Below are 12408 nucleotides of genomic sequence, written 5' to 3' on the forward strand. Positions count from 1 at the left end.
ACGTAAGGGAACTTGGATTCGATCCCACAATCACAGACTTCTGGCGGACCCACGTGAAACAACTTTTCGGTGCCACTAGACGAAGACGAATGGGTCACTTGTTGATACTGACACACACGCACGCACACACGCAAATGGGTTGGGGCGTGCACTGTTTCTGTAATTATACATATTTCTATAATTGTCGTAGTTTATATGCGATAAAGTTAATGTGGAAAATATTTGTAGTAAAGAAATTTATCGAAATGTTTCTTGAAATGTGTATGTCTTCTGCTTTGTTTTGTCATTGTTGGAAAGAGTTCTCAGTCCATGTTGGAGCTTGTCTGAGCTGTCATCATCTTCACCAAACACTTCCGGTTGTATGTGTACACATTTCATAGTCTCATGCACACACATGACAAGCATTTAACATTTAAAAAACGAAAACATCATTGAAATTACCATGTATTTTAATTAGGATAATTGCCTATATTTAAACTATGTGTTTTTCTGTCCTAAAACAAGTTACCTAATTTTGAAAAGTGAAAGTAATAATTGACTGTTGTGTGGCCTATAAATTCGTTATTTATTGTGAATGGATGAAAGTTTGTAAACTAAGATTTAGGAAAAGTTACAGTCAAACTAAGAAAAAGGAAAATTTTAAAATGCAGTAAAATTTGCTTTACAAACAAAACAAACAGATTTTAGCTGCAATTATCTGTATCCGACAAGGAGAAGTGCTTATTCATTACAATAAACTCAAAATCATAAAAATTTATTCCAAAATCTTATTAATGTGGCCTTTTTCAGTTTTTGTCAATTAGCAATCTGAATTGTTGGGAAAAGGTCTGAATCTTTGACATTCGGGTTCTTCCTGATTATGCATAATTAAAGCTTACTCGATGTGTAAATGTCATCTTGGTATATAACAGAATTGTTATTTTTAGTCAAAACGTAATTTAATTGTGTAGTTTGAGCAGGAGAGGAATAGTTATTTTGGGTAAAAATTCAGTCCCATCACATTTTCATCAACATATTCTTTCATAAAGAATAGAAAAGGTTATGGTATTTGCAAAACTGTCAGTGGATAACGCTTCTTTAAATACAGGTTGATTAATTGATGGTTATACCCTAACTTCTCTGTAGCATCACATCTTATATTCAAAATAGGGTGGTGCTTAATTAATGCACAGGTGTGTATATGCTTAGGGCCCATGTCCTGACGCTCCCTGAAGAGCAAGGTGGAGTAAAAACGGTTTGCCCGAAAACTGCCACAGCAGAAGCATCCACAGCATGCCAAATCATGAGCGCAAGCATCTTTTCTGGACCTCAACGACCTTCCAGTGTTCCTACCTTCCGAGATGGGGGCGGTGGCGTAGCCTACTGATAACCGTACAGGAAACTTTCACTTCTAGCTCAGTCAAACAGATTGCGTTGTCTCGAGAGTGAGTGGGTGAGTGTGGTTTTACGCCGTTTTTAGCAATATTTAGTAACATCACGTCGGGGGACACCAGAAATGGGCTTCACACATTTTACCCATATATATTAAATTCGCCATTCCCTGATCCTTCCAGTAAAACGGAAGAATGTTGGTAATGGGCACTGTGAAGTCACCACATAAAACTAACGCTTAGTCCCTGAAAATATATAATATTGATAGTAACACATACACCCATTTAAACAGAAAAGGTGCCCCATTTAGGCTTTAGCATTGCAGAGAGGACTAAGCAGTCGGGAAAATAATGTGGTTCAGGGACTGTGAGACAGACTTACGTCACCACAGACAGATCCCTGCCAGGTATCTGGCTCTCTTGGGCTTATTCATGCATGGGCTCAATGTATTCCGGAATGTACATATACTAGGCACATAAAGAAACTGTGCATACAAAAATTTAAAATCTAAATTTATCAAACCTGTGTAGACACATAAGGATTTAAACTCAGAGATTAGTGACATGTATCCAACATGCATGCACGTGTCACGTTCCGTGGCGTCAGTGGGTTCGTCCTTGAGACGTGCAATACGTTGTTGCACGTGCATTCCGGGAAAGAGAAACAGAGCAAATGAATGCCACACAATAATGTCACTTTGGAAAGCTCAACCCCTGCCCTTGCGATCGTTCAAAAAATTAAACGGCTTTTGAAACGCTTAGCATGCCAAGGCTCACGTCTGCACGCCATGAGGCCATTGGGATGGTCCGTGGGGGAATGTCTCAACGACAAGTGGCTGCACATTTCCACTGCCACCGGAACACCATTTCTGCACGGGTGAGACGCTACCAGAACACAAATGACGTCATCGATCGGCCACGTTCTGGACGTCTACGTGTAACAACGCCAAGACTGGACAGGTGGATAAGGGTGACCCATCTTCGCCACAGGTTTCAGACTGCAGTGATGATCATGACTGCCCGAACCACCCCAGGACTTCGCCGTATCCACCCCAACACAGTTCGACAACGTTTACGTCATCACGGCATCAGACCACGACGTCCCGCCATACGGCCTATCCTGACACAACGTCATCGACAAGCTCGCCGAATGTGGTGCCGAAATCATGTCCGCACACCCTTGTTTTGGTGGAGAAATGTTGTTTTTACAGATGAGTCCAGGTTTAACGTTTCCCATAGTGATGGACGTCAACGTGCCTATAGACGCGTGGGAGAACGTTATGCACAGGCCTGTGTCTTGGAGAGGAATCGCTTTGGTGGTGATTCCGTGATGATTTGGGGTGGAATAACAGCACACCAAAGAACTCCTTTGGTGATTGTTCAGGGCAACTTAACTGGTGTGGGCTACAGGGATCAGATTCTTCGACCTGTGGCAATTCCTTTTCTGCAACGTCATGGCCCTGGGTTAACCTTCCAACAGGACAATGCCCGCCCTCATACGGCAAGGGTTGCTATGGATTTCTTGCAACACCACAACGTTGACTTACTGCCTTGGCCTGCAAATTCACCGGATCTCTCCCCGATAGAGCATGTTTGGGACGAGATGGATCGACGTCTACGCCGTCTTCCTCATCCGCCAGATAACGTCCTTGACCTTGCAACAGAACTTGAGAGAATCTGGCGTGACATCCCACAAGCCTTCCTTGCACGTTTGATAGGCTCTATGCGTCGTCGATGCACTGCTGTTCTCAACGCCGATGGTGGACATACCCGTTATTGAGCTTGTGACATGGTCGTTTGACCCCTGTCCCGCTTGTGGACTCGTGACGTCATTGTGATTGACTTTTCAATTAAAATTCTCCCGACTTGTTATGGTTTCATGATCCCTCCATTAAAGTTTATATGTACCTTTGACATTGTTATCGAACTTATCAACTGGGATAATATTTTGACAATGCACAGTTTCTTTATGTGGCTAGTATATATAGGTGAAGCTGGAGCATATCCATGATTTGCCGCGTGTATATATGTGTGTGTGTGTCACTGCGTGTGCGTGCGTGCGTGTGCGTGTGCGTGTGTGTGTGTGTGCGCGCACAGATACAGCTGAATTTCGCCGTATTCATGTAGCTGCTGTCGTTATTACCTTCTTCTGGAGGTATCACGTGGTTTCTTTCTAACCCTTCTCATGCAACAGTCTCGTGCTGATGATAGGAGGCGGAAACAATCGCATGCTGTATTCCATCTCCATGGCTGACAGTTTCGTTCAGCTGTGTCAAACTTCATGAACTTTATCAGTTCTGTGATTCATATTTTCAGTGACTTTGCAATTGATTTTCCTTCTCCCGAGGGATCGTATAATTCAAGGATCAGACCATTATAGCGTTCAGTTGCTCTTCGGTCTGGCGGTGGGGTAGCCTCGTGGTTAAGGCGTTCACTCGACACGCCGAAGGCCCGGGTTCGATTCCCCAAATGGGTACAAAGTGTGAAGCCCATTCCTGGTGTCCCCGCCGTGATATTGCTGGAATATTGCTAAAAGCAGCGTAAAACCCAAATCACTCATTCGATCTGGCATATTTATCTCCATGCCAGTGACTTATAGTTTCGTCCCCTGGACACGTGGCATAAAGACATCTATTGCGGGTAATACATACAGTAACCAAGTCAGGATTACGGATTATATGTCCTTCGTAAAATATGTTTGACTCAATATTCCGTCATTCCTCTTGAGTAAATAAATGCCCCTCTGTATATATAAACTAAAAATAGTGTTGATGTAGCAGGCGTGGAGTCATCCCACAGAGGACATCCTTACCTTGTCAGCTTGTCATGTGGACAAGGCCTCAAACTTCTGCCGAAAAGATTAAAAAGAACAAAATGAAACGTTCTCCGACAATAAAATGTGGCGAGTCACGATTCAACGGGGAATTCCCATCAGGTGCCCTGTCGTCGTCACTTCCGGTGTTCTAAAATTGAAACTTAGGGATTCCCATACCTCTGTAAAGGATGAACAAGGAAGTAATGTCAGGGGAACGATCATGGCGATTGGAGTAGACACATGTGAGTAGTGAACAGTACCAATGTGAAATGTTTGCATTCAGATAGTTTGTAGGCACCTTTTGTTCTGCCTTCACAAGTCGATTCGGTTGAATTTACGTTGTACTGCCCCTCTACTGTTTGTCATTGATGTCAACACTAGTACTCACTAGTCGCGACTCCCAACTATTCAGCTTTATGCATGTGACCTGACTTGTGGCTTAGCCTCGTTTAGTTTGTAGTAATGTATCTTGATGTCACACTTCACAAACTGCATGTGAGTGATATAACGATATTACCGTAATCAGCTGGTAAATGCGGCTTGCATTCATCCTACCCTTTACGTCTATGGCATACAGCAAACGCACTTACCATACTTTAAAAATAACGCCATTGAAAACAAACTTTGCACACGCATGCGAAAATGGTACTTAATTTCACAATGGTGTTTCACAGTTATAAGCAAATTAATGCAACTGGATAAATAAACATATGATTCTTTTGCAAAACGACACTCCCACAGACTCATAGATTGATTTTTCCGTATCAAATCTATCAGATTTACTTGTAATAATAGAACCGATTCAGAAATTATTGATTATTCTGCAAGTGAATTACATAATGAACTCACAGAGGAGTTACGACAAGGGTAATCAATGGCAGCTGACATCTGTCATGAGAATCACTATAGGTTGACTTTTGTAATGAGGTCAGATCAACAACAATTCAGAGTTGAAACTGCGGTGTGTTGCAGCATAGAGATAGGTGGCAGGCAGAGAGTGGTGATTGTGGTCTTGGTATGTTGACAGTGTTGTCAAAACAAAAGATGTGTCATTGTATGGAAATTATTTTGTTGATATTTATTGACTCAAAAATATTATAATATTGCATATGTTATTATTGACAGGAAGCAATAAAATTGTCTATGTGTATGGATAAAATATTACCTGCAGACAATAAATATAAAACACGCATTTGTCGATTTGAATTTTCTGTCTTCTTATTGATCACATCGCTTGCTCGATAATAGTGTTTGATTTGAATTTGTACCAAAATGTTGCATTTGTTGTAATGAAGAAGTTGTCCATCCATGCAACTCGCCTATGTTATGATAGCAAACACTAAATGCCACCACACTCAATTGCTCAATGACAGTGTTAGTATCTATACACAACATTGCATTTGTTGTAATAATAATGCTGTACGCCCTTAGTACTATCTCCCTTGTTGAAAAACATGCTATTTGGATTCTCATTAGAACCCCATTGATTCAAAACAAGAGGCTGGGATGAGAGAGTCTTTCTACTAGGTGATACAGTGCATGGTTACTATTCGGAGATTTGGGATAGCAATTGAGACAGTGGGTATGACAATCGGTAAGAAAGTCAGCTTGTGCTTACAAATGTGTTTGTTGTACCACTCTGAGCAATATTCCTTGTGTTACACATGTCATATCTCCTTACACTGTTAGTACAGGATAACCTCTCTTCATCAAGGTGTATCATGGTCGGAGAAAATGTAGGCAATTTTGAAGATTGATGTTCTTATATAACATTTATCACTATATGACATGTATTCTGGGCAAACTGGGTAAAAAGAACCAAAACCTGTGCAACTGTTATTCAATATTTCCTAGGGGTCCAGACTCTAGAAACAGCCATTGAGTTTCAACAAATGACTTTGCTCAACAGTAATTCATATAATAATGAAACCTGCAAAATAATATTACAAAATTTTAAGAACTCTCAATTTTTGGCCTTTGTCATTCAAATGCCCCTGTTATAATATAGACTCTTCAGTGTGTTGTGCAAGTAAGGTAAATTTCTGCATTTCAGACCTGTTGACTAAAGCTAAATTCTGCACACAATACATCATGAATGTGAATAGCATGTGAATGGTTATTGTTCAGCATCAAAACAAAGGCAATGCCAAGAGACCTATCTACATATTTAGTTAACTTGAATCACTTCAGCTGACAATGGCCTGATATCAGTTATTCTATGTTCAATCAGAGAAAAACAATAATTGTTCCTTTACAAATACATATTATTATTATTATTATTATTATTATTATTATTATTATATTGGATATTTATATAGTGCACATATCCAGGAAACTAGTGCATGCTCAAGGCACTGGTAGTTGTTCCCTCAATCATTGGATGTCAATCTCAACGTCACATCGTATTATCTCTCAACTCCCTGGGGAGTATACAACTCTTGCAGCCACTAGGCGCACCGAGTTATTTTGGCTTTCTCATCCTAACGAGGTACCCATTCACAGCTGGGTGGACTGGGACACATAGTCACAGTACTTTGTCCAAGTTCACTGCACGTTGCTGTACCCGCAACTAGGTGTTGAAGCACGTATTCATGTGGCCACCATCTGGTCATATACCAACGCATTCGTGGGTTCTTTTAAGTGCACAGGGTTGTGTACTCTACACAAGGGGTTGTGACAACACTGAAAGAGTCTGCACACAGAGTTGACTCCAAGGTTTTTACACCCGGTCACAGGTGGGCTCGATCCCGACACCTCAACCTCGCTGGATCACTAGCCTGGCGCCTTAGCCAGCTCGCCCACCGCGCACCTTTACATATATATGTAGTCATGGAGCATTAACATGTGATAAAGTATATAAGAACAATTGTTCATTGATATGGAACCATTCAATATGTTGCCACATCATATGACTTTGTGACACATTGTCATAGCATGTTTAATTAGATATGAAGTCCCTCTTATTTATGTTGATAATCTGATGAGTTTCATGTTCTTTTCAGAGCACCTGTATCCAGCAATGAGCCAGGATAACAGCCCAGATGCCATGCCGGACGACGGCTGGCCAGGCCAGTTGCTCCACCAGGCGGCGCTGTTTGACAATGTTGCCTTGTTGAGGTCATTGTTGGAGGGTGATGAGGTCAGCAACCTCGATGCCTGTGACCGCATGGGCCGCAGCGTTGTCTACACTGCCGTCAGCAACAACAGCCTGAAGTGCCTCAAACTGCTGCTGTCTAAAGGAGGTACATGTTTTATCATGAAAGGATTCTTCCTCATTATGTGTAATGTTTCGGCAGTACAGTACCACACCTGGAGCAAGGTGTCTGGAATAAGACAGGAGCATGAGTGCCCCAGTTGTCTAACAGTGTCTATGGCACTACAATCCTCCATGCAGAGTTACATCCCTTGGCCGGGCCAAAAACCTGTGATTGTCAGCCCGTTTGTAGGTTTGTCAGGTTGATACTTGTGCCCATGGGTTTCACCCACGTGTTATACATCTGAGATTTGCATTACTTCAGTCTTTCCATATAAAGCTGACACACTTTGTTATAACTGGTATAATCACTCTTTCTTGAATAAGCCCAGGAAATGAAATCAGCTTGACTGTAAGTCAGCTTTCAAAAGTACACCGATATGAAGTCAGCTTTCACAAGTACACCAATATCAAGTCTTTGACAGCTGAAAAGAAAATATTTTTTACAGATTCTTTTGGTTTCCAGGTTTTTATGATTTATGATTATAAGAAACCCAGAGAATTTTTCATTTTCATGAAACCAATGTTATATACCCTTTCCAAACTATTGTAGATTTGCTTGAAACTAATGATATGTACCCTTTCCAAACTATTGTACACATGCTTGAAAGTGCTGATATCTACCCTTTCGAAACTACCCTTTGCACAGGTATAAATACAGCAAATAGACCAGACCCAAGAGATTGAAACTGTACTAACTTTCTGAAGTAAACTATGAATGTGAACTTGTGAGTCGCTGGCATAAAACATGATCTGGATTGTGCCACAGATGTAAGCTTTCAGTACTTCAGTATGCTCCAAACAAACCCTGTGGGAACTGTGAGACTGATCTTGCTTATGTCAAGCACAGTCTGGGCTATTTGTGCGTTTTGAGCTGGAAAATTTGAGGTAATGCATCATTGCTTAATACTGATCCTGAATTCTGGTTTAGGTCCTAGATAGTTTTTAACTGCTCATTTAAGTGTACTTTGTGCAGAAAGGTACCACGTTGACCAAACCTTTGTTACCTCAAGTCTTTTAGCTCAAAGCATGCAAATAAGCTGAAAACCTTTGAATATCCCTGACAATGCTTGACATCAGCAATGACAAGAGGCCAGGCAGATGGCTCATGGTGTGTTTGTGTCTTTCAGCCAACCCAAATATAGCCGCTGGGGAGCGCTACAACAGGATGGTGAGTTACATCATGTCATCCCCTTAATATGTTTTCTTGATCTTCTTTTTTGTCTTGTTAACTTGTAACAATATTTTTAGGGAATATGTATTTTCTGTAGTTTGGTTAGTTAACATGTTAAGACCTGGTTGTGAACATTCTCTTCCCACAGAGGTTACTCCTGTCATATCTTCCTACGTAACCTCTGTTCTAATACGGCCATATTTCCCGGTTCTCGTAAAATCCCCTAGCGGCAAAAGATCGCAACACGAATTATCTCCCTTCTTTCTATCCAATCAGAACACCTGTTACATCGACTTAGATTCAACTTGACTAACACAAGCAAATGTGGGGCCACAAATATCCCCCATCTGCCGGGGACTTGTGTTGATGTTACACACAAGACGTTTAATGGCTAGCTTGTCCGTTGTCAACGAGGGCGATGGAGACGCCACTGATCCGCCATAACATAACTGAGTTCTGTCTAGAAGAAACGTTTGCGCATCGCGCAGGGGAAGAAGTTTAGTTTTCTCGAAGCATACGGAAATTACCGAGGCCTTGCGAATGATCACTTTTGAAACAACGTCGCTGATTGCACAACTAAATCTGATTGTCTCCAATCACGAGTCTTGAACGCTCACACCATGAAAGGGCCGTATTAGAACAGAGGTTACGTAGGAAGATATGACAGGAGTAACCTCTGTGGGAAGAGAATGGGTTGTGAACTGCTGCCAGAGAAAAAGTTATAGGAAGAATTGTGAATTAACTAACAAGAAAGGTGATTTTTTTATTTGAATTTTTATGGTATAAGTGGTGCAAAGCAAATCTCACAGGCATAAGTGTTTATGTAACTTGATTGTAGCCTTATGAAATACTGCAAAATGAAAAACATACAGCCACAATTAGAGGCTTCTCTGCAAAAGATTTGTTTGTTCCAACATTGAAAGCAATATTCCGTGTGCCCTGCACTTTCACACACTGCTACAGTGTTTCCTGATAGTCCTTGTATGTACAGCAAAGTAATATTCCTATTTCAGTCCCCCCTGCACAGTGCCATCTGTGACAACAAGGAAGATGCAGTTCGTATTTTACTGATTAATAATGCTGACCTTGAATTTGTGGACATGTCTGGACTGACCCCAGTAGAAGTGGCAAGGAGCATGAACAACCGTATTCTCATCTCCCTCATCGAGGCTGAAGTTGGTTAGTTCATAGTTTATACATGTTATAGCAACAGAGAAAATATTGATGAACTGACTTATACTTTTTGTGAGTTCACTGAAGTATGAACCTTTGCAGAATGAAGTTCAAACTGTATGAGCTTGTACTGACCATCGATTTACAAAGGTTCAATATCTCGAAGAGGAACACTTTTTGTGGCTAGACAACTTCTTTATTGCAAGTGTTCCTCTTCATCATACCAGCTTCTAAATGCCACTTAAGATATTATTCAATATCTCATGCATACATTATCCAGCTGTATGGCAGGATAATGTAGTAATAGTTGCAACAAAGTCCAGATAATATTGTAATATTGGATAATATGGTAATAGTTGCCGCAGTGTTGGAATAATCTTGTTATATAGTGCGTTTGGCTCAAAAACGGACCGATGAATTGCAGTCTAACTCAAAAACTAATAAGCATTTAATACTCAATGAAACGCTGATCATAATCAAAACATCAGACCAACTCTGTGATTTGTTTGCAGAATTTATGTCCTAAAATTAAAAAAGTTGTTTAACAAACTATCATTAAAATATTGACACAGTTCACTATTTGCAACACTGTAATAGGGAGGAGTTGCAGAGAAAGGGACAGTTGCCAGGTGATAATAGTCATAGTTGCAACAATGTGCACAAGTGCCGACAAAGTTATTGATACTGTTTTAATCTATATTGTAATACTTTCATCAGCCATTTGGATAATATGGTGATAGTTGCAGCAGTGTTGGGATAATATTGTAATAGTTGCAATGGATTATATTGTAATAGTTGCGATATTGTCTGGATGATATTGTAATACTTTCATCACCATTTGGATAATATGGTGATAGCTGCAGCAGTGTTGGGATAATATTGTAATAGTTGCAACAAGGTTGGGATAATGTTGTCATAGTTGCAACAATGTTGGATAATGTTGTAACAACTGCAGCATTGTTGGGAGAATGCATATCAATATCCAGCTGTATGGCAGGATGATGTAATAGTTGAAGCACTGTTGGGATAATATTGTTATAGCTGATAAGGACAAACTTTATTGATGAACAAACTCTTAATTCAGGTGATGCAATGTTTCAATACAGATTCTTGTATCTTTGTCAAGCAGTATAAGTCATAAACTTATACTGATATTTGATGTCATAACTTACCATCATATGTTTCTGCTCAAGATATATTTCTGCTTGGCATACTTTAGTCACATTTTTTCTGATATTTCTGAGATGCATCTTGTTTATCCTAAAGCACTGTCCTGCTACCACACCAGTCACAACTTACTGAGAATCAAGCTGCAAGAGATACGTTTTTGATTGAATTTGAGAAATATATCAGATTGAAACAGAAATCACTGAGACATAACTCACCACTACAAGGTAATAGTATTAAAAATGTTGTAGTGCTGTGAAAAGCCTATGGGACAGATAGTCTGCTTGGTGTTCATATCTGCTGTCAGAAAATCACATGGCGTATGTGAGGCTCAGTGAATGTAAATAGCAAAGCAACGAGGAAAACATATGTGAAAACATTTGACATCATTCCAAAGTATCATGACCACACTCATGACTTAGGAAGTGGACTTTCGCTTCATAGACTTTCACATTAAACATTTATAACCAATAACATTAACTATATCAACAAGTAGGTCCCGCTTTAACAAGTTTCCGTGTCACCCCTCCCAGGAGGGTGACAACTTGAAAAAATATTACCCGCTGCCATGGTAACCGCCAAACTCTCCGCCGAGAAGCAGTATTGCTAACAATCGTATGACGTCATAATATGACGCATGCAGTGCAAAAGTGCGAAAACCGTTCAATTAGCTGTTTTTGAGTTCATTATGTACACATACATTTTACTGAATTTCACTGCTTTATTTAAGCTATTTCATACATTGCATCGTTTGCACACTCAACTTAAACATAATTAACCATTTTTATAGCAGTTTTAATCTTGTCAGAATGTGTTTCACTGATTTTAAAAATCCAGTCAAGAGGCAGATGCCATTTTGTTTACATGTCATATAGTCGGTAGTGAGCTTATTGATCTTCAAAATATAATATAATGATATTTTGTACATTTAACATGGCGGTAAGATAAATATGTTGTATGCTTCCCCCTCGGGTAATACGGTCTGATGTACGCCTCTTTGTAGCAGTGTTATCCCTCGCCTACTGGCTCGGGTGACACTGCTACAAAGATGCATACATCAGACCATATTATCCTCAAGAGAAGCATACTTATATTTTGTCTTATCTGAACAATGATGCCAGGCTTTGCCAAGTAACCAATATCACTGGGGCTGGTAAATATTTGGGATGAGCCATACCTGTGGTTAACGTTGTGATCAACTCCCCACATTGTTGACATGTGAATCAATTTACACACAATCAACCAAGGTACCAAGCCTGACCACCTGAACAAATTTTGATAGATATTTTGACAAACAGTAGTGTTCTGACCTGTTCTCATACATATTCCAAAGGGGTCTACATTTGCCTATCAAGTGTTCGCCAAGTGATTTCAATGTATTATGGATGATCTACAGAAGCTGTTACAAAATGACAATGTTATGATTATCATATCTAGTATGTCTAGCATCCATAAG

At 40.2% G+C, this 12408-nt stretch overlaps 1 protein-coding gene across 1 annotated transcript in view; it reads left to right on the forward strand.

Moving 5' to 3' along the window:
• The first annotated feature begins 4355 nt into the window (after window positions 1-4355).
• Window positions 4356-12408, forward strand: part of LOC124280938 (leucine-rich repeat serine/threonine-protein kinase 1-like) — a 52567-nt gene continuing 44514 nt past the window's right edge. The window contains 4 exon segments of the mRNA XM_046716943.1: window positions 4356-4427; window positions 7188-7427; window positions 8569-8609; window positions 9626-9791. Coding sequence (XP_046572899.1) covers window positions 7205-7427; window positions 8569-8609; window positions 9626-9791 — 430 coding nt within the window. The 5' untranslated portion in view covers window positions 4356-4427; window positions 7188-7204.

This window comes from Haliotis rubra, unplaced genomic scaffold (genome assembly GCF_003918875.1).
Source record: "Haliotis rubra isolate DU_JTF1 unplaced genomic scaffold, ASM391887v1 Scf276, whole genome shotgun sequence".
NCBI lineage: Eukaryota > Metazoa > Mollusca > Gastropoda > Lepetellida > Haliotidae > Haliotis > Haliotis rubra.